A 23,405-nucleotide genomic window follows, 5' to 3' on the forward strand; every position below is an offset into this window, starting at 1 on the left:
GCTGGACTATTGCAATGCTCTTCTGGCTGGACTTCCGTCTAATACAGTCAAACCTCTACAAATGATTCAGAATGCAGCGGCACGACTGGTCTTCAACGAACCCAAAAGAGCCCATGTTACACCTCTCTTTATCTCCCTGCACTGGCTACCAATCACGGCTCGCATCAAGTTCAAGACACTGATGCTTGCATATAGAACAACCACTGGCTCAGCACCCGTTTACTTGCACTCTCTATTAACAAACTACATCCCCTCCAGAAATCTGAGATCTGCTAGTGAGCGACGCCTCGTGATACCATCACAGAGAGGCGCAAAATCACTCTCTAGATCATTCTCATTCACCATTCCTGGCTGGTGGAACGATCTTCCCACCTCTGTCCGGAATGCTGGATCCCTGTCAATCTTCAAGCAACAACTGAAAACTCATCTCTTTCGACAGCACTTGACTTCATCCTAAACTTAAAAAAAAAAAAAAAAAAATTATCTTTACTTATTCCTTCCTTTGGTAGTTTGTATTTATTTGAACAATGTCTGAGACTTGGTGTTGCAAGCACTTCGTATGTCTGATTGCCTCTTCAAGATTAATCGCTCGATGTATTCCCCAATTGTAAGTCGCTTTGGATAAAAGCGTCTGCTAAATGACTAAATGTAAATGTAAATGTAAATGTATATGTGCAATCAAATCGGCGATAATCGCTAGAAATTAAGTGTCCCCAGCTGAGCAAGCCAGAGGCGACAGCGGCAAGGAACCAAAACTCCCTCTGTGACAGAATGGAGAAAAAAAAACCTTGGGAGAAACCAGGCTCAGTCGGGGGTCAGTTCTCCTCTGGCCAGACGAAACCCGCAGTTCAAAAGTTTATATTTCTATTTTAATTTTGTTGCAATTTCTAACAATAGTAGTATTATGTAGTTAGGTATTTTATTATATTTTAGTTATTTTGTTATTTTTGGTTGATATATCTAGGGATATATCTCTGGGGGTCATCTGGGTGTCCTGGTCTCCGCTGACGATCAGGGCTGTAGACATCATCTCTTGGTGCTGATCCACCATCTGATCGGATACGGACTGAGAAACAGACTAGGAAAGAAACAGACAAACATTAGCGTAGATGCCATTCAGCTTACGATGTAACGAGTACATCGTGTGTTATGGGGAGTGTTCGGTTCGGTTGATCTAATTAATGCAGCCTAACAATCCTTTAACGGATTTGAATAATAGAAGCGTATTAATGCGTTATGTGTAAGCCAGGATAAAGAGATGGGTCTTTAATCTAGATTTAAACTGACAGAGTGTGTCTGCCTCCCGAACAGTGTTAGGTAGACTGTTCCAGAGTTTGGGTGCTAAATAGGAATAGGATCTGCCGCCCGCAGTCGATTTTGATATTCTAGGTATTATCAAACGGCCAGAGTTTTGAGAACGCAGCGGACGTGGAGGACTATAATGTGATAAGAGCTCGCTCAAGTACTGAGGAGCTAAACCATTCAGGGCTTTATAAGTAATTAACAAGATTTTAAAATCTATCCGATGTTTGATAGGGCGCCAGTGCAGTGTTGACAGAACCGGGCTAATATGGTCATATTTCCTGGTTCTAGTAAGGACTCTAGCGGCTGCATTTTGGACTAACTGTAGTTTGTTGATCAAGCGTGCAGAACAACCACCCAATAAAGCATGAATTTGACGTTGAGAGCATTGGTTGCAATTTATATATGTTTTTGAGATGAAAAAACGCAGTTTTACAGATGCTAGAAACATGGCTTTCAAATGACAGATTGCTATCAAACAGCACACCTAGGTTCCTGACTGATGAAGAAGAATTGACAGAGCAGCCATCAAGTGTTAGATAATGTTCTAGGTTATTACATGTGGGGTTTTTAGGTCCGATAATTAACACCTCTGTTTTTCAGAACAGCAGTAAAAATTACCGTCATCCAGTTTTTATATCGACTATGCATTCCGTTAGTTTCTCAATTTGGTGTGTTTCACCGGGCGAAGAAATATAGAGCTGAGTATCATCAGCATAACAGTGAAAGCTAACACCATGTCTCCTGATAATATCTCCCAAATACATATTGCTCACCATTCCCTGTCTTCCTGAACCCACCAGGTGACGTCATCGCTGCTTGCAGCTTTAATTTAAAATGTAACGTATTCCTGTGATTAAAGCTGAATTTTCAGCATCATTACTCCAGTCTTCAGTGTCACATGATCCTTCAGAAATCATTCTAATATGCTGATTAGCTGCTCAAAAAAACATTTATTATTATTATGCTGAAAACACAGTAGTTTATTTTTTTTTTCAGGTTTCTTTGATGAATGGTAAGTTCAGAAGATCAGCATTTATCTGAAATAGAAGTCTTTTGTAACATTATAAATGTCTTTATCATCACTTTTGATCAATTTAAAACCTTGCTAAATAAAAGTAATGTAATTTCTTTAATTTAAGAGTACTGCTCCAGGGACAAGCTGTTGTACCCCAAAAGTACAATTTTGGCTGCTTTTTTTCTGTGTGGCCTGGATGAGTGTGAGATTTCCCGGCCTGCAATTGTGTCCCAGTCTGACCCTCTGACAAACATGATGATCTAGAACATGATGCATTGCTGTGTCTGTCATAATTAAATCATTTTGGGAAAAGTGGCTGTATGTGTGTATGTTTTACATAAGTTTTTGTTTACAGTCTTCCTTTAACAGACATTAATATAAGACAATACTGCAAAAACAGTTTACTGTCAAGCTATTAAATTCCTGTTATATATTTATTGTCCAACATTCCTCATTTTTCTGTCATAAATTGAATTTCATATGTTGGTATTAATTCCGTGTTTATAATACTAACACTTGAACTTAAAATAATTTCAACCGAAACTGACATGGTGTCTAGAGAGCAAAGGGTTTGAGAAAAAGTGAAGACTTAAACACAAATTCTGTAAAATAAACTGTTAAAAGGATTTGATGATCACTAGTCTAGTGATTGTACGTTGTTGTCATAATTCAGATTTGTATTTTTAAACAAAGCAGCCAAAGCGACAGCAAGAAGCTAGTGGACTGCCGAGCCGCTTTCACTCCAGAATAGCGGAAGCGTATAGGGCTGCTGTTGTTGAAATGGAACGTTCTATTGGCTTTCACTTCTTGTCAGTATAAGTTCTTTGATACAGGTGGCAATGAACCTAAATTACACACAGCTGAAGGTAATGAAACAATAATAAGTGCAAGGGGTAATGGGAACTGAAGTCCGGAACAACACAAACAATAGTCCAGAAGAGTGCCCTCTGATGGCTGGCAAGGGCACTCCAGCAGATGGCTGTGACAGGTTTACACCAAAATATTAAAACAATATGAAGCGAGATATAGAGACAGCGAGAGAACATTCCCCAAGTCAGTTTCTTCTTTTGTGTTTATTCTGTTTAGAAAGTGTGACTACAACATGGTAATTGATTAAAGATAATTAGATTTTCAAAAACCAGTCTCCATGATCACATCACAGAGCTCCAGTCCCTATATTGGTTATCAGACATATAAACATAAACATGATTGTCATCGTTAAATCAATATCAGTCCATATCTAGTATTTATGCAAAGATCCTGAATCTTAGAAGGCTAATCTCATTATGCTCTTATAATGTTAAGAGAACTTTTCAAGAATAATAATTCAAGAATAAATGACAAAAATAACAATTTAACCTCTCTGTTCACCTGTTTTTGAGAGCATGTACAGCAGAACTGTCCTCTTCAAAGAACCCTGAGAATTACTGTTCAAACCATCTTTAGGAAGAGAGAAAGAGGGAGAAGGTGAAAGGAATGATGGAGAATGTGAGAGAAAGGGGAATAAGAGGAGGTTGGGTACGCTTCCGAAGCTGGAGTTAGATTTTGCAGTTGTAGTTTTAGTTGTAGTTTTAGTTGTAGTTGGAGTTCCAGTTGGAGTTGGATTATTTGGAGTTGGAGTAGTTTGAGTTTTAGTTGGAGTAGTTTGAGTTTTAGTTGGAGTTGGATTATTTGGAGTTGGAGTAGTTGGAGTTGGAGTTTTAGTTGGAGTTGGAGTAGTTGGAGTTGGAGTTGGAGTTGAATGTTGAATTACAGAGCTGAATTCAACAAATCCAGGTGTGTCGCTGTCCATGTATGACTTGATCCAGTCTTGGTACTGAGAAACTCTTGCGAACACAGTGGGAAATGTGGGGTCAGCACATTCAATGCCAAAACTCACAACGCCGGACTGAATCCACAGGGAGCCATTCCTACTGACCATTGGACCTCCAGAGTCTCCCTGTAGTGACAAACATTCAGCATTTATATCTCTGACAATACATAGTGAACAAGATTTTTAGACATAAGTATGCAATAGTGTAGCCCAATGGTAAAAGTATGCTGGCCATGTGTCCATCAAAGCGTCTATTTTCCTGAGGCCAGCATACCTTTTTCAACTGTTTGCAGTGGGAGTGATTAAACATTTTTCTCTTGTTACCGAAATCCTGAAAAGTGAAGCCAAAACATTTTGATCGCCCCCTGTTGGCTGGCTGTAGTATAGGTCCCCATCCTCTCCATAAACCTCAACTCTGGACCTCGAGATCCACTTTTCTGCAGAATTTAGTTCTGACCCTAATCAAACACACCTGAACAAGCTAATCAGGGTCTTCAGAATTAATACAAAGTTGAAGCTAGGTGTGTTTAATCCACATTGAAGCTAATCTCTGCAGGAAAGTGGATCTCGAGGTCCAGAGTTGAGGACCCCTGCCATAAACGAATGGTACATGAGCCAAAAAAAAAAAAAAATCCCCAAAGATGGTTACTGTCATTTTAGGTATTTCGAGAAAGTTTGGTTGTAGTTAGTTATTTGATGCTATAATAAAGGGGTGTGGCATTATGATTGTGTGATTGTGATTGGGTCTGTGGGAGTTTGGACAGGACTTCGACACTGCGGCGATCATTACTGCACAAACTCAGGCTCCAAATGTCGTCATCAGCACAAGATGACGGCGGCCATTTCTGGGGCATTTTGGCTTTATTTTTCTACAGTGAAAGGAAGTGGTGATGCGTCATCCATCTTTTTTTACAGTCTATGGGTAAAACGTAGTGCTCTTCACTGTCACTTTTTACCCAGCTGTCCAATCACAGTGGAGGATGGGTGAGACAAATACCACACCGGCCAACTGTCACATCCTGCTTGTTGACTATAAATAACAACGGAGGATAAGTTAATATTTCTGGTCAGTAATTGTTGATAAAACAATCAATCCGCAAAATCAGATACCAGTCACAAATGACTTCCATGGATTGTGTCTCCAAAGCGCTCTCAAGCGTGGGAACTTTCAGAAGAGCATGTTTAAGCACAATACACATGACTACTGTGATGTAAATTTCTCTATCAGTACAATTAATATGGATTATTAGTGAATTCTAATCAGAAGTGAACATCCTTAGGTCCTTGTAGTGTGCGCTCTGGAGGGAGCATTTGTTTTTACAAATAAGCATTTTATTAATTCTTTTTAAATATTGTTTTTGTGTCTTAGCAACAGAATAATTGTTTACTCTATTGATATACATATTAGTGTGAAATTCATCTTGTGTGTGTATAGCCCAAACATTATATTTGTCCATATAGACTGCACTGCAACTCTGTGCTCTCCTCTTATTAGATGACTTTGAAGACTAGTCTAAGCAGTTTATGCAGCCAGCCACAGGTGTTGCATCAAAAAGCAGTCATAAGCCGGGTTTCCATCCAAAGTTGCAAATTTAACTTGTGCGAACAAGCACCGTTTCCATCCAACAAGTCAAAGAGAACAAAATTGTCATTTCCTGGTAAACTGGCACTAAATAGCCTATAGAAAACTAGGATAAGCTACTGAATAAAATTATTTTCATATATGAAAAATTACTAGCAGACGAAACACAATAAATGCTGTCATTGCTATCAGAGGAGAATGCTGCTGTTTGGGAACACAGTCGTGTGAGACAATTATACAGAAATACTTTGATGACAGACTTTGCTCAGGCATTTCAGAATGACCATAACAACATTTCAGATGCTGTGGAACGAGATCAGTCCACTGCTAGTCAAGTTATCCCATCTCATAGCGCAATTTACTAACAATTTCCGCGTTGTTAGTAAATCACCTGCAGAAATTTCCCCTCCCATCGCGCTAATTTGCTGTTTAGTAAAACTGGCCCTAGGTTTGCAGTGTAAAGTTTTCAGGTTACCAAAAACTGGTAAGTAGTGTTTTGTAAATTTATATGGATATTAAAGGGTTAAAATGAAGGACTGATGTCTTACCTGACATGGACCTTTTCCTCCCTGATTTAACAATCCAGAACAAATCATATTGTTTGTGATGCTTATGTTGATCCCTCCATAAATATTAATACAGTCACTGTCGTTCACAATTGGTACCATCACCTCCTGCAGTATATCAGATGGCTGGCCTGTGAGACAGATCATAAAAAATCCTTTAATGCACGGCTAGCCATTGATTATCCCTTATGTATACTTTATGTAGTAAGTATACAAATATCAGTGTTCTAGTATTATACTTGTAAGTGTACTATTTCAATACTCCTTGGGATTAAATTGGCCCACTGTCTAGCATTTAAAATTATACTTTTCTTTAAGTGAACTTTACATCATACTTTAAGTATACTACTATGTCCCTACTTAGTAATGTGTATATGTTTTGTTATGAATATCTGAACATACAAAACATCAAAAGAAAGAACAGGGTATCTGCTTGTAAACAAAACCATTTTATTCTAGCTTCATGCATTCTTTTTTATAAACACTTGAGTGTGGGTAAGTTTCATAAATAAAAAATAAAGAAATAAACTGTTTTAAACAAAAGGCTGAAAAAAGACTATGAACAAGATTCAGAATGATAATCAAAATGTAGATGGAGACCAAAAGCTTTCCAATCATTATTACCTCTTTATGGGTCAACATTTTATTCCATAAGGTTACACAGTTTTGATGCTGTTTTATGTCTGATGATCATGATAGATTACGCGTGAAAGCATCTGTTGTTTTTCAGTTTCTTCTTCGCTGTTTCCATGTTTTGGAAATTCTGTACAGAAGATGTGTACTAGCGCACCCTACCATATAACAATGAAAATATCCTCGGAGCACAAGTTTAGCTCAAATAAATTTAGACTTTTCTAAGTACAAGTCAAGTATATTTAAATGTCAATTTAAGTATATTTCTGAGAAGTACATAAAGCACATTTCTGAGAAGTACATAAAAAGTAGACTGAAAGTATACTTTCCTATTTTTAGTTTAAAAGAAGTATACTAATAGCATACATGAATAAACTTCTTTTTCGTAAGGGTGGGCATGCATGTAAAAGTGTAAACAGGTAGTTGGTTGCTAGTCACTGGCAGGTACAGCAATTTTAGTTCACCTGTTTCGAGTCTTCGGGTTTTTCGAGTCGTTCGTTCATCACGTGACAGCCCAATAAGCTTAACCTATGCAGTCTGAGCCGGAAAGAGACTTAATAATAATAACCAACTCTTTGTTACCTTTATTACCACATTCAGTGTTATGGAAAAGAACCATCATGACAGAAATTCACACATTTATAAACTGTAAGAAATAAAAAGCTACAATTTGAGACCAGAAACGCATCACGTAATTGTAAGCGGAACCGATCCTCCATTTACGCAGAATAAGCAAGCTGCGCAGGGCCCCCGAAACACCAGGGGCCCCCTGGCTCTCAAAGATGTTTTCATTTAGTTACATTTTTTAATTTGGCCAGCTGTTATGAAAACATGAATGATCATTTATTTTAATGCAGTGTGCTATCACGCTCTCTACATAAAAATCAGTCAAATCATGTAACACGTAGTGAAACACGGACAAATGTCCATTCATCCATTCTTTCATCGTTATAGATTTGTATTGTTGATCAACGTTTGTGTAAGTATTAGACGTGTTAGGGAAGTAACATGTAACATTTTAATTATATTTTGCTAAAATGAACGAAATGACTCGAAAAAACGAGACTCAAAGGTCCGAGTTGGTAAAATCATCCAAACTTCCCATCACTACAAAACTGTGATATTTCATTCACAGATGCTCTTCATTGGCGGAGCTAAGGAGTGCATATACTTACTTGCCAGCAACCCAACAAAATAAAAGCTTGCTGATTTTAAGTTTGAAAATGATGATTAAAAAAAGGAAATATTAGCAAGTTTACTATAAAATAATTGTATTTTTATTTAATACTAATTTTTATTTTTAAATATAATAGTATTATCACACTTTATTATTTTGGTTACTCTTTTATAAAAAAAGCTAAATAAATAAAGTAATAATATTATCATCACTATTATTAATTAGTTTTTTTATAGTTGTATTTAATGGGTCACACTATGTGCAGTTTGAGGACCAAACCAAATCTCCAGCTGCTCTTATGAGAACCAGGCTGAAAAACTTACGTGCACCCCTGATAACACTGTATGACAGATGTATGGCTTTTAATTTGTTTTTCCTTTTTTATTCAAAATATTCACAAGCTTACTTACCATGCCATCAACTATCTGATATTCTGTTTATCAAATACGTGTAAGTGTGTTTTGTTGTTTAAAAACCTTAATAAATGATTTTGCTCTTTATCTATAACGTGAGATGGGCACCGCCATGTTTATTTGCACCGAAGTTCAGAGAGTCCTGTCAGTCGGATTTACGGCACGTAAATTCCTCAATTTCTCCTGAAATAAAACACGTCTGCGAATTAAATTTGAATGGATTGTTACTGCTGTTTCCATAGACTTCAGTGTGTATTTTACAAACTGTAAATGCATTGTTTTACTAGTACTTATGTGTAATTAAATGTCTGAAGCCTAAAATAAACATTATGTGGTTAAAACCCTGCATACTTGTGATGCAGAGCATGTCTCAGTGCAGCCAAAGCGCGAAAGCACAGTTTGAATTTGGTAGTTATGTGATGTTACTGAACTTTAGAAATCCCAGGTTAAATTAAAAAAAAAACATCTAGGTAAATTGCTGAGGTTTACAGAATTGTTTGTATTTGGTTAATTGTCAAGTGAATGTTCACTCACCTCCAGGTTGTAGTCTGCCCCATCCAGTGACCCAGCTCTCCGTACCTGCACCAAATACACTACCAGCCGCTGCCAGACAGACCGGCCGAATGTAATCAGAGATATTCACAGAGGAGGAGAGCTGGACCAGTGCTATGTCGTTGTCAAGAGTAGAATAAGTGTAGTTAGGATGGATGATGATTCGACTCGCTGTCCTGTTTGTCTCATAAGGGTTTGAGTCGAATTGGTTCAGACGACTGAAGAACATCACAGTGTCAGACTCATTAAACCTGTAAATAGAGAAAGTCTGCTTTAATCCCACCATCATCAATCTACAAATGTATCTTAAGCTTTATTTAAGCTTTAAACTTCATACCACTGGAAGCAGTGTGCTGCAGATAAAACCCAGTCTTTAGTGATGAGAGTCCCGCCGCAGTTATGGCCAAAGCCGATGACATGAATGCTGACCTGCCACGGCCAAGCCCCTGCCGTTGCATTCTCCCCTCCAACAATCCTGCTTCTGACAGGGACTCGACCACATACTGATGAGAGACAGCAAGATACCAGGGGGCGGTTACATTAGCCTGACCATCTAAAGTCAGTGGGGAAAGACTGTTGCATAAAATAAGTCTGAATAAGAGCTGAACAGCTTAAACAAAATGGCCGACAGTGGGCGCTCGTCACAGTTTTCCTTTGCTGAAAACATTTGCATATTGGAGGAATACAATGCTGCCAAATCGATTTTAATGAACAAATTTAGCGATTACAATTCAGATAATAAAAAACACAAGGCTTGGGACACAATAACGGACAAAGTTAATAGTATAAATCCCTCGGCCCTGCGAACCGTCAAAGATGTACAGAAACGGTATAAAAATATGGTACAGGAAGCCAGGGCGCCTGCAGGATTTCTTCCGAGGGTACGCACAGATTGGGGGGGTCGTATAAGTGATTATATTTCGTTTCGTTATTTATAAAGCTAATTTATAAAAACGTTTAGAGCACTTTTTATTCGTTAAATGTAAGTTTTTTTGTTTGTTGTTGTTTTAACGACCAAGCGGCCAGCGGCAGACAGTGAGCTGATCATAGCCTATGTTTGATCAATTTAGCCTTCTCAAATCATCACGACTTGCCTAAAATACAATCTATAGATATAAACAGTTCAAGCATATCACAATGTTAGTTTAAATGTTTGAACTATATAAATGTGTGCTAGGTGCGTATCTAATAGTTCGTGTGAAGTGTGGAAGCTGAAGCACTTTGCAGGACATGGAGGTGCCAGAGCGGTCACTTGCATTTATTTCTTGATCGTGGAAACAACTTAAAATATGCCGTAATTTTTGCTTATAAAGGTACGAGTAATACATTATTCGGAACTGTAAAGGGTCTACTTTTATTTGTGTGCATTCACAATATCAACAAAACGTTGTGCTTTTATTAAATTAAATAGGAAAACAGATGCGCTTGCCGTCTCGTCTTGAACAGGAGCGCTTCACAATGATGAACCGAAACTCAACGAACTGAGTCACAAATATGATAAATATATCTATAGAAAGCTTTAAATTACTACTTTTAAACGAAATAATTCAAATCGAAAACAAAAACTCTTTCATTAAGTAATCCGTAAAGATGCATTTCTCTCTAAAGGCACGTCCAATGAGGAGATGGCGATAAATTTTTCATCACTGTCTAAAATATAAAAATAAGGAAAAGCCTAAAATAGGCCCGATTATATTTTTTTCTGATTTTTATGTTGCTCTGCTCTGAATTCCTTAAAATTTAAAGGATTTTCTGCAACGCAATTTTGTCTGATATGTGAATTATTTATTAGCCTATTTTTAATCCATGCAGCAAAACAGCTTTAAAAATGACTTTATTGCATTCCAGATGATTTTAAAGAACTTTTCTCTATAAATGTTACGGGTAGCTTGAATGTAAAACATTTGTCATGAATTCGTTGTATTCCCATTTGTAAAATAGGCTACAAATTAATTGTTGTAGTCTAACCCGATCTCATGAAAGCCCATGTAGCACGATTTTCTCTTTCTATTTGATGCAATGTTTATAAGAAGAAATTGACTTTGGCATGCAAAAGACTGATACATTCGTTATTAATGGCATGGCTGGTTCGGGACAAACGGGCCTATAATTTACTGCTGAAATGTTTGCGGGGAAAATCACACGACAGTCTGAGGGCTCATGGTACGCACAGTGCGTACAGCCGTACACCTGCAGGCGCCACTGCAGGAAGCAAAGAAGGAAATATTCAAACGAAAAAAAAAACAGCAACCGGAGGAAGACCAAGTCCTAAATTAAAAAGAACAACGGAAATCATAATTGAAATATATGGAGACGAATCGCCGATGTTTTGGGAGGGAGAGCGGAGTTTCCTGCACGAAGGGAAGATACATTGCCTCACACAGCTGTTACATCAGCTCCGCTTGGACAGTCTCGTAAGTAGAAGTGTTTTTCGCTAATGTTTCTGTTGTTAACTGTTCTGTAGCTTAGAAAGTGGTGGGTTTTTTTTGTTTGTTTTTTTTTGCATCCTTTTAGTTTAAGTACTATTCTGCTGTTTTGGATTGAGTACCATGTCTTTTTTTAGTAGATTGCGAGGTAACGTTAACGTTGAAGAAGCGCATGTGACAAACAAGGACCAAAAAACACGAGGTGAAGGTAAAACACACATTTACAATCTTAAAACAACGAGTTATAACTCACCAAGTTAACTTTCTGGTAATCCTTACTTAGAAGTTAATCTGTAATACCATGGTGTAGCCACTAGATGCCTCTATAGCTCTCTATATTTTACAAGGATGAGTATCATTTTGTTACCCATAATCTAGCCTTTTCAAATCATGTTTACAGTTTGTGTCTGTGTGTACACACAGTCAATGCCACAAAAGTCACCATGTCTCATACCATTCCCATAAAAATAAAATAAACAAAAAACAGAATGTCAATTTTTTTCTCTAAAATTGCTGAAGACTACAGGAGGCTTAAGTAGCATGTAGTGGCAACAGCATTCTTGCAAATAAATATTTACGACAAAGAAATTGTTCCTGTCACTCATTAACATTGCTAATATTGTTTTGTTTTTTATTAAAGGAGATGATTTGGACAGCTCAGAAGTGGCTCAGACACAGAGTCACAGAGTCACAGAAAGGCACTGCAAGCAAGATAACCATGAACCAGTTTTCCATATACTGGAAAAACAATATGAAGTATTAACACTGGAGGAAACAAAACTAAAATTAGAAATACAAAAACTGGAATTAGAGAAAACTAAGCTAACATTGGAGCTACAGAAACTTGGACATGAACTGTAGATCTCATTAACTGATATCCAAGAATTAATCAATTAACTACTTAATAATAGGTAAATGAAGGCAATGTTTGTATACAAATATCTTTAAGTGTATTTAATAGATTTGACATGTATTTAAGTGAATATTAAGGTAGTTCTGTTAAAGTGATTTTAAGATTATATTGTATTTCAGAAGTTACTGATCCTCTGTATGAAAATTTTGTAAATGTTGGTTTGATTAATAAATTAAAATGTGTCAAGTGCATTTCAAAATAGTCATTCTTTCAGTTTTCTCAATCAAACAGAGAAAACGTTTTCTACAATCATCTGTTGAATATAACGCCCAGATCCATCTTCATCTCCTGCCTCAGTGATCTCCAAAGATGGTTCCTCAAGCATCTGGTCTTCCTCCAGGTCTGGGAGTGCAAGATCTCTATTAAAAGCAATGTGACTTTTTACTACTATAATTTAAAATTGTTGGGGAAATGTAGCTAGGAGTTGAAATTATGGCTAAAATGGTATTTATTACCTTGCTAAGTTGCGTAAAACAACACATGCACAGATTATGTTGCAAACCCTCTCTGGTTTCATTTTGAGCTCTCCATGCAGACAATGAAAACGTCTCCTCAGGACTCCAAAACACCTTTCAATGACATTCCTTGTTTTGGCATGGGCTGTGTTATAGCGAGTTTGAGCTGCAGTGACTGGATTCAAGAAGGGCGTGAGAAGCCAGGGTTTTAGTGGATAACCAGAGTCACCTAAAAGCACCCCTTGCAATTCTCCTCTCTCAAATGCATCATGGAATTCACCTAAATTCTTGAGTCATGGGTTGATCCTGGCCAGCGAGCAACAGTTCAGCACACTGAGTTTGGCATCACAGATTGCCTGCACATTGATACTGTGGTAGCCTTTCCTATTGACAAACAATGGCTCATGGGTTGAAGGTGCTTGAATCTATAATCTATAATTTCTTGAAGTTTCAGGCATCAGCTGCTCCTCCAAGTCAAATGCTAATTGTTGAATCGCATGTCTTGGAAATCTCAATTTTTCAAACAGTTCCTTTTCAGAAAGGACTTCCGGTGCATTTGAACGGTCTTTGAAAACCCTTTCCTCTTCTTATTGCATGTTCATAAAACCAAAGATTCAAATTTGCCATAGCACAAGACAAACAAAAGTCTGGCCACTTTTCTGAATCTAGCACAGCTGACAGTTGGTTTTCATGGCAACATAAATTGTAAGGAAAAGTTAGCCATGGGGTAATCAGTCGCGTCACAAGTGTTTTATGCTAGTTTAAGCCCGACGCAGTTATCATTTTCACGTCCTGCGCCACGTTGTTTAAATAGCCAGTGCATTTGCACTCATTTGTGCGCTCATAGGCGTGCTGGTCTGAAAACGAGGTGTGTTCAGGTGCATTGTTGGCACATTGCTATTTTGAGGCATCTGAAATCTACTACGCCATTGACCAACTAAAACCTGGGCCCGTATGTATAAAACTTCTCAGAAATGCTCTTAAGAATAGTCTTAAGTTTTGACTTAAGTGTCAAAAAATGGGACTTTCTAAGAGTAGGAGACTTTTATAAAGAAGCTATAAGCAACTTTCAGTAAAGTCTAAGACTGATTCTTAAGTGCTGACTGAGGTGACTCTTAAGTGTTGTAAACTAAGGACTACAATGATGTCAACACAAAATGACTGACCTCGACCTCTGAATCAGCCAATAGTGAACCTGCTCATGTGAAGCCACAGCAGCACAACACCAATCATTCAATGTAACTACAATAAAATCATTTAATTAAGACACTGAAATATTTTAATATTTAAATGTATTTTTTTAAATGCTTTGCATTGTGCAAAATTATCACAGATTATTATTTATGCTTTGTTTTCTTTTGGTATGTCTCCTCGTTTACAGTTGGAGCAATGATGTCAACATGAGTTACATAAACAACTCCAGGAAAGCCCACAATCCTCATTAAAAGTGGCTTGTTTTTGCAATATGGTTTGGCGGTCAGTTGGAAAGTCAATAAACTGGCCATCTGGATCACCGGGAGCACTAAGCCGCTGTACAATGTGTGCCGGCCCATCGCGTAAATATAAGGAATGGATTATAGTAAATTTATGTAGCCTATATCCGTGCATCGGCCCAGACAAATGGCCCGCGCTGCCCACTTGAGTCGGCTCAAAAGCGCTCGTCAATGTCAAAATGTTTTAGCCAATCAAATCGAAGAAGGCGGGATTTACTGTTCACAAAGCTGAGCTGTGCAGCTGCGGCATTTGAATGTGAGCTGAGGTAAGATGTTGGCTAAACAGCAAAATATGATGAGACAATTTAGCAATATTTGCCTGCTGTTTTCAAAAAAAGTTAAACGACAGACATTAATTTTCAGGGATGCAAACTACTACTGGCCTTTTCGAATTTCTCAGATTTTAATGCCATTTATATTATTGGCCACAGTGTAGCCACATGGAAACATTAACGTAGCCGTTTTCAGCAGACATAAGATAACAGTGAATGTTTGTATATCATTATATTTCTTCCGTATTTTCACGTGTCTAAGAAAATGTTTTAAAAAACTTTAAAGTGCCGTGATTAGGAAAGTTAATAAGATATTTTAATGTAGCCTGCATGTCTTAATGGTTTAACATTTAATTATTAATTTTTTTCTGTGATCAAAGCTGAATTTTCAGTATCATTACTCCAGTCTTCAGTGTCACATGATTCTTCAGAAATCATTCTAATATGCCGATTTGCTGCTTAATTATTTTGAATTATTATGTGTGCTCAGTTATTAATAATGGTTCTTAATATTATCAATACTGAAAGCTGTTTTTGTCTCAATATTTTTGTGGACACTGTGACACTAACTTTTTCAGGATTATTTGTTGAATACAAAGTTAAAGAACAGCATTTTTATATATATAAATGATTTGTATAAGCATATCTTTACTGTCAATTAAATAAATTTAATGCAACCTTGTAGTATTGCTTTTTTTAATCTTAGTCCAAATTGAATGGTGATTTATCACATTTTTCACAAAAATATGAAGCATCACAACTGTTTTCAACACTGATAATAATCAAAAATGTTTCTTGAGCAGCAAATCAGCATATTAGAATGATTTCTGAAGGATCAGGTGGAGTACTGATGGGATGACTGGACTGGAGTACTGCAATACAATAGTATGTATTACTGAGTACTACAAGACTGGAGTACTGCTGCGCATCACAGATTTGATATATATATATTTATATTTATATGTTTGTATATGTGTGTGTGTGTGTGTGTGTGTATATGTATATATATACACAGGCTACACCAGAAACACAGGACAAAATATAATGTAAAGAAGTATAAGTCATTCATTAATGTTAATGATAATACTTTTTTTTTTTTTTACGCATTTTTATTTCTGTATTGTGTAATATCTGTATGTTAGTAAGTGGTGTTAAAAATAGCTCTAATAAGCTGGTGGGTTTATGGTGTAGTGGGCCGCTCTGTGCCAAAAAGTCCAGGGTCACTTTTTAGACCTAGTCCGCCCCTGTTAGTGGCCAAGGTGATGTCCGGCCTAGGAAATTTGAAATCTTCACCCTTAATTGAAAAAATAAAAAATGTCCAAGATTTTGTAAGTGTCACGAATCCAGTCTGCACTTCCGTTCATTCACCACCAGAGGTCACTCGGTCACCACATGGACTTCCACACCACACATCACAATGGACTCCAATTCCCATCATCCATTACTGATCACAGCTGTCACCAATCACTCATTGCACTAATCACACGCACACCTGATCCTACACACACACACAATCACACACTCTATTTAAGCCCTGGACTTTGTTTCCCTCTCTGCTGAGTATTGTATGCGTTTACTGCTCCCCTAGCTGTAGCAACTCTACAGAGCCCCTGTTAGTTTCCCCTGCCTGTTTTGGATTGTGTTTTCCCGTGTTTGTTCTAGCCCGTGTTCCCTGGATTAACCCTTGCCTTGCCGTTTGGACACTGTTTGCACCCCTATTGGATTCTAGCCCGTGTTCCCTGGACTATCTCTCTGCCTTGCCCACTGGATACTGTTCGCCGATCGTCGACTTTCGCTTGCCCTAGGATTACTCTGTCTTGTCCCTGCCATACCTGTTTGCCATTGCTCGACCCTGCCTGTATTTATGACCATGCCTATAAATAAAAGCTTGCACTTGGATCTGCACTTCTCACGTCTCGTCAGCCCCATTACAGAATACTCGGCCACACAAGGATCCAGCAGCTTTTCAGACAGACATTTGTCAGGTATGGACACAACAAGACTATTGTTTGCCCTTAAACAAGGCCCACGATCACTGGAGAACCATATTAGAGAGTTTTTAGCCATCGCTCATTATTCTGATTTACAGGACATTATTTTGATTGAGATTTTTTGTGATGGCATTAATCAACCTCTGTGATCAGAGCTTAGACAAACGCGAAGGTCCGCGTTTGTCACTGTGTTGTTTTTTGGACTTTGCTTTGTTGACTGTTGGCTCACTATTCATTGTGGGTGTCGCGGAAGGGGAACGCGATGCCACATCTGTGACTGAAATGGCAGACGTACCAGTGTGCGCTCACGAAATGGCAGCAACCTCAGAGCCCGTTCACGAAATGGCGGCCACAACAACACCCCGTCATGTCATTGCTGCCATTCATGAGCCAAATCAAGTCACAGTTGATGTTAAAGATCCAAGTCAAGTCTCAGTTGATGTCAGAGAGTCGAGTCAAGCCACAGTTGATCTTCACGAGTTAAGTCAAGCCACAGTTGATCTTCACGAGTTAAGTCAAGTCTCAGCTGATCATCCAGAGTCACGTCACGGCTGCTCGTCCAGAGTCACAGCAGCACGTCACGGCTGCTCGTCCAGAGTCACAGCAGCACGTCACGGCTGCTCGTCCAGAGTCACAGCAGCACGTCACGGCTGCTCGTCCAGAGTCACAGCAGCACGTCACGGCTGCTCGTCCAGAGTCACAGCAGCACGTCACGGCTGCTCGTCCAGAGTCACAGCAGCACGTCACGGCTGCTCGTCCAGAGTCACAGCAGCACGTCACGGCTGCTCGTCCAGAGTCACAGCAGCACGTCTCTGCTGACCCAGATCATCAAGGTCAGTCTTTCATTATCCCAGTCTGATGTCAAGTGTGAGGGATTCACCACTGGTGTCTGCACGCGCAGCTGGTATCCCCAAACCCACTCACTCTAGCCCTCCTGTTCCTGAACTGATTCCCCTGTCTGAAGTGCTTCCCCTGATGGGGATCACATTTTGGTGTGTCAACGACCTTCACTTGCCCTAGGATTACTCTGTCTTGTCCCTGCCATACCTGTTTGCCATTGCTCGACCCTGCCTGTATTTATGACCATGCCTGTAAATAAAAGCTTGCACTTGGAGAAAGCATACTGTTTATTTGCTTAGAGTCAGTTGTTCTATTTGTGATAATAATGCAATGAAACATGCCAAATTGTGCGGTCATAATTTTTGGCCATGTTGTTATTCAAAGAAATCATGAACACATGCAAAAACAAGAGGACCAATGAAATATTAATAACTTATGTTGTAGTCAGTGTGCCAATGTTGCCAATTTAGTGATCTATCACTAGATTTAGTGACTTCCTCACCCCTTTAGAGACTTTTTTTCAAAAGGTTAGCAGCAAAATCAATTTCTTGGACAAACCTTATCTACAGTCCGAGACTCTCCCATGATGTCATGAATGCCAGTTCACTGATCTACATAAATATAAATATACTGTATCAGTGAACTCACCTTTATGAGGTCATCTAACAACATTAAGTGACCAGTTTTAGCTACTTTCAATTGAAAGCAGCTGGCAACACTGGTCAGTGTTTTCTGTATTTTTTTTGTCCTTTGTATTTGAATGATTTAAGTGAAATGGGTCTCGCCCCTATTTTGATAGCTCCGCCCACACATGTATGGAACCCAGGCAACGATTAGTTCTGTGAAACAAAGCAAAGTTCTCTCCAGCGCTGGAAAGCTGATCCAATATTTACACGGGTCCTACTTCTTACCTTATCGTAACACCGTGTCTACACCGGAGGTAAGATGTTTTCTGCAGATGTTTTCCTCTTTTGTTTTTTGTCCGCCATCTCTATATTTCTGTCGTCGCTCAGCTCGGCTAATGTCCGTCATGTGCACTACGAGTGTTCTCTCCTCTGCATCATGAGTAGTCACGCCCCTTACTGCTGATTGGCTACAAGTTTGTTTTGGTACTCGGCCCCGACTCATTTTCTGAAGCATTTTTGAAGCCATGCATACCCCACCTTTAAGAGAATAGGAACAACCCTTTTAGACCATGCACCTGGCGCGCCGACCGTTTTTCCTGTTGTTAAACTAGCAAAAGTGGATTCGGACATGCCCTAAGTGCACCTGCGCCGTGTGCTTTAAACCATGCGCTTAGATCATTAAAATAGTCAGACACAGAAGACGATTGCTGTCTCCGCTGGGTTGTGTTCATACTGTGTTTTTGGATCAGACCCATGGTTTGCGTCATCAGAGTGGCAGCTGTTTACTCCTGTTACTAGGTAACGACTACGCAGAAAACGGCAAAATGAATGGATGCTTGCTTCATTTTTGTACTTCATTATTTCTGCAAGCAAAAAGCGAGGAAAGCAAGCAAGTAAACACATAAATACAGTTTGACCAATTCATATGTCATTAATAACTTTTCACTTCTGTGATTTAGTACGATTGTGTTCACATCAGAAGCGAACCGTACCCCAGACCACCCTTTTCAGTGGTTCACGGGTGTGCAGCTGAGTTCAGAAAACAGCGATCACATAATCCAAACAAACCAATTTCTGATGTCAGTTGAACCCAGGTGAGCACCAGAAGTGCTAGTGTGAAAGCCCCCTTAGGGTCATTATGAAAACTTACCATCTAGCTGGCAGAGGGAACCTGTGTGGACAGACAAAGACAAAGTAAGCAGACAATCATCTGGACAGAGCTACACAAACCAGTTTATTTATTTTTTCAGTTTAGTACTTATCATTATTTTTTTATTAAAGTAAAATAAAATAAACTGGTTTGTGTAACCCACAAACACTATTTCACCTGCTACATCAGCACTGGTACATATTGACATGAAAAGAACATAAATCTATCACCTAAATAATGGGGTTTATAGATTTTAGCCAAAATATCTGTTAATCCCCAGTTGCTCCACACATATAGTTTACATTTATGGTATTTGGGGTCATTCTGACCTCAAACGTTTACAGTTATTGTATCAAAAATATAAATTTTTTATTTAAAAAAATGTTATCGTTTTTTGATTTACTTCGCAACTGTATGTTTATGCTGTGTTTTTGGGAATAAATTTTACTTTTTTTTTTAACCTTTTTACCATATATTACTCAACTACACCTTGCTAATGAAATAAAAATTTTTTACAAAAAACAAAAATCACTTTAATGATAATGTAAATTTAAGTATGAGTTGTTTCTGGTTATTAACCTAGGTCAGGGGTCACCAAGTTCGGTGCTGGAGGGCCGGTATCCTGCAGAGTTTAGCTCCAACCCTAATCAAACACACCTGAAGCAGCTAATCAAGGTCTTACTAGGTATACTTGAAACTTCCATGCAGGTGTGTTAAGGCAAGTTGGAGCTAAACTCTGCAGGACACCGGCCCTCCAGGATCAAGTTTGATGACCCCTGATCTAGGTGTTTGGGGCAGAATCATGCCATTTGCTGGTAAGAGAAAAGCTTGTAGTAATTACAGTTATTGAAAAAAAAGTGTAATGACCATATATATCCAGCAGAGGTCCATAGAGATCCATTCATTTTTCTGAAAGTGGCCAACTGCTCCTCTCACAAATTTTCAGATATACAGGTGCATCTTAATAAATTAGAATGTCGTGGAAAAGTTCATTTATTTCAGTAATTCAACTCAAATTGTGAAACTCGTGTATTAAATAAATTCAGTGCACACAGAATGAAGTAGTTTAAGTCTTTGGTTCTTTTAATTGTGATGATTTTGGCTCACATTTAACAAAAACCCACCAATTCACTCTCAACAAATTAGAATATGGTGACATGCCAATCAGCTAATCAACTCAAAACACCTGCAAAGGTTTCCTGAGCCTTCAAAATGGTCTCTCAGTTTGGTTCACTAGGCTACACAATCATGGGGAAGACTGCTGATCTGACAGTTGTCCAGAAGGCAATCATTGACACCCTTCACAAGGAGGGTAAGCCACAAACATTCATTGCCAAAGAAGCTGGCTGTTCACAGAGTGCTGTATCCAAGCATGTTAACAGAAAGTTGAGTGGAAGGAAAAAGTGTGGAAGAAAAAGATGCACAACCAACCGAGAGAACCGCAGCCTTATGAGGATTGTCAAGCAAAATCGATTCAAGAATTTGGGTGAACTTCACAAGGAATGGACTAAGGCTGGGGTCAAGGCATCAAGAGCCACCACACACAGACGTGTCAAGGAATTTGGCTACAGTTGTATTCCTCTTGTTAAGCCACTCCTGAACCACAGACAACGTCAGAGGCGTCTTACCTGGGCTAAGGAGAAGAAGAACTGGACTGTTGCCCAGTGGTCCAAAGTCCTCTTTTAGACATTCTAATTTATTGAGATGCACCTGTATATTTTGTGAATATATATTGAAACATTATAAAATACATTAAAAATAGCATTTTTCTCAAAGGTTAGAATTAGTTTATGTTGTTTGAGGTATTTTGAAGTGCCTGCTTTTGCAATAATAATAATAATAATCAATTTGTAGAAATGCCACACAAGTTGTCACTAATAGACAAGACTTGCTTGCAATCACATATTTATTTCAATTTGAAAAGTAAAATAAAAACATTTTTATTTTACTAAAATGTAAAAAAAACCAAAAAACAAACAAACAACAGCAATAAGTAGATATGAATGGTGTGTGTGTGTGAGTGAGTACGTTTGTTCCACTTTGCATTTGTGCTTTGCAATGCCATCATTTTTGTGTGGACATTTTCAGACTTATTCGGGATTTATTGATTTTATTTGCAAGTTTCTATTAAAAAAATCCTCTGTTGCAGTCACACCTGTGTCTGTGTCTGTCTGTGTCTGTCTGTCTGTCTGTCTGTCTGTCTGTGTGTGTGCGCATTTTTGTGAAAAGTCCGGACATAGATTTGTATAATGACAAAGGTATGACAGGTATTACAAGGTGAAGGTGACATCTCAGGACATTGACCCATGTCCCCACTTTTCAAAACGCTTATAAATCACTCAGAATTAGGTTTTTTTCAAAAAAGTTGAAATGCACAGTCTCCTCTAAAGGGGTAGGTTTAGGGCAATAGCACATACAGTAAGTACACTATAAAAACCATTACGCCTATGGGATGTCCCCACTTTTCACAAAAACGAACATGTGTGTGTGCGAGCATGTTTGTTTCACATTGCATTTGTGCTCTAGTACCAGGCCTTCATTTGTATGTGGAAATTTTTTTATTTATGCTGGTCTTATTCATTTTATTTACACATTAATGAGTGTGTGTGTGTGTGTGTGTGTGTGTGTGTGTGGCGTATATATATATATATATATATACACACACACACACACACACACTCACTATATTGCCAAAGTATCGGGTCACCGCCTTCTAATGAACAGGTTTGACTACTTCAGTAATTTCCATGAGTACAAATCTTAATGTTTAACCATATAATGATATTCTAGGGAATTGTGTGCTTCTAATTTTAAAGCAACAGTTTGGACAGAACCCTTTTCTATCATAACATGACAATGCCTCTGTGTATAAGACAAGGTTAAAAAAGAAATGATTGATTCAGTCAGTGTGGAAAAACTTAACTTCAGTCTGTGTGCGCTGAATTTATTTAATACACGAGTTTCACAATTTGAGTTGAATTACTGAAATAAATGAACTTTTCCACGACATTCTAATTTATTGAGATGCACCTGTGTGTGTGTGTGTGTGTATATGTGTGTATGTATATATATATATATATATATATATATATATATATATATAGGGAACCATGTTTTTAATGAAGGTGAATTCAATTGGGATCATTCTGACCCCGAGTACTAATTGAGGGTACTTCTACACAGTATATATCTTTTTCTTTTTTTAACGGTCACAAACATTTAATGAGTAGCTGAATATAAAATATTTGTGTGCCTGTCTTTGTGTGTTTTCCAACAATGTGTGAGTAGTTTACTCAAGTATTTTACAGTATATTTACAGTAAATTACAAGCATCACAGTATTTGTAGTGTTTTATAGCATATTTACAGTATTTTACAGTCTATTACAAGCATTTTGTTTAATAAAAGTTTGGAAACTATTCAATCTTTATTATTATCACTATTTTCCACATTTTAGAATAAAATTAAAGTAATCGCATCAATAAATAACATAACTAAAACAATAAAATTTATGTAGTGACCAAAACATTAAATAAATCTAAATTCATTTATCTTCTTCAAAGTTACCCAACTGCATCCTGATTTTTGGCATATTGGCATTAACATGAATTAAACTCATCCATTAAAATGGATTAATTATGCATTTGTAATAAATAAATAAATAAAATCATTTAAAAAAAATAAATAAATAAAAAATCATTTCAAGCATTTAACCAACTCTTTAGATCCAAAGGTTTTTATGGTCATGAAAAACATAAATTGTCGAGTGTGTTTATAAATTTTCTTAGGAATTAAATGGAGTTATGAAACATTTGAAACAATCATTATTAAATTAGCATCTAATTTGATCATGTTGTAGACTTTTTGTAGGATCTTACCTGCTATGTGGAGAAGTATGACTCCAGCAACACTCAAAGCAGTGTTGAACGTCATCCTTCTGTTCTGCTTTGTGATCTGACTGCTGTTTCCTCAACAGTCAGGATTCTAATGAGGTGGAAAGCAAGAACCACCGTATTTATCAAGAATTCTCTGGCTCCACCCCAGCACTACGTTCATCTCTTACTCATATTTTTCAGGGCAAAAAGCTTATTCTGAGCTTTTCATGCATCTAAAAAATGCTGGGTTCTTTTTTTTAACCCAAATGCTGGGTTCAGCCAGATGGGTCATTTTATTGGGTTATTTTT

General features: G+C 37.9%; 1 protein-coding gene across 1 annotated transcript; it reads right to left on the reverse strand.

Annotated features, from left to right (window-relative positions):
- Window positions 1-3,374: 3,374 nt before the first annotated feature.
- Window positions 3,375-23,223, reverse strand: LOC131537384 (tryptase-like). The gene is made up of 6 exons (XM_058770756.1): window positions 23,100-23,223; window positions 19,223-19,243; window positions 9,394-9,559; window positions 9,039-9,307; window positions 6,264-6,412; window positions 3,375-4,259 (listed from the first exon to the last, which is right to left on the reverse strand). The coding sequence occupies exons 1-6, from the start codon at window positions 23,152-23,154 to the stop codon at window positions 3,675-3,677; spliced, it is 1,245 nt and encodes a 414-aa protein (XP_058626739.1). The 5' UTR covers window positions 23,155-23,223; the 3' UTR covers window positions 3,375-3,674.
- Between the last annotated feature and the right edge of the window lie 182 nt (window positions 23,224-23,405).

The sequence above is a fragment of the Onychostoma macrolepis genome, chromosome 03 (assembly GCF_012432095.1).
Source record: "Onychostoma macrolepis isolate SWU-2019 chromosome 03, ASM1243209v1, whole genome shotgun sequence".
NCBI classification, from domain to species: Eukaryota; Metazoa; Chordata; class Actinopteri; order Cypriniformes; family Cyprinidae; genus Onychostoma; species Onychostoma macrolepis.

Excerpts from the sequence above, each read along its gene's own strand:
- LOC131537384 (XM_058770756.1), bottom strand. The coding sequence starts at position 23,154 with ATGACGTTCAACACTGCTTTGAGTGTTGCTGGAGTCATACTTCTCCAC. Across the intron at positions 19,244-23,099 it reads CATACTTCTCCACATAGCAG|GTTCCCTCTGCCAGCTAGAT; the intron begins GTAAGATCCTAC and ends CTGTCCACACAG. Across the intron at positions 9,560-19,222 it reads TTCCCTCTGCCAGCTAGATG|TATGTGGTCGAGTCCCTGTC; the intron begins GTAAGTTTTCAT and ends GTCTCTCATCAG.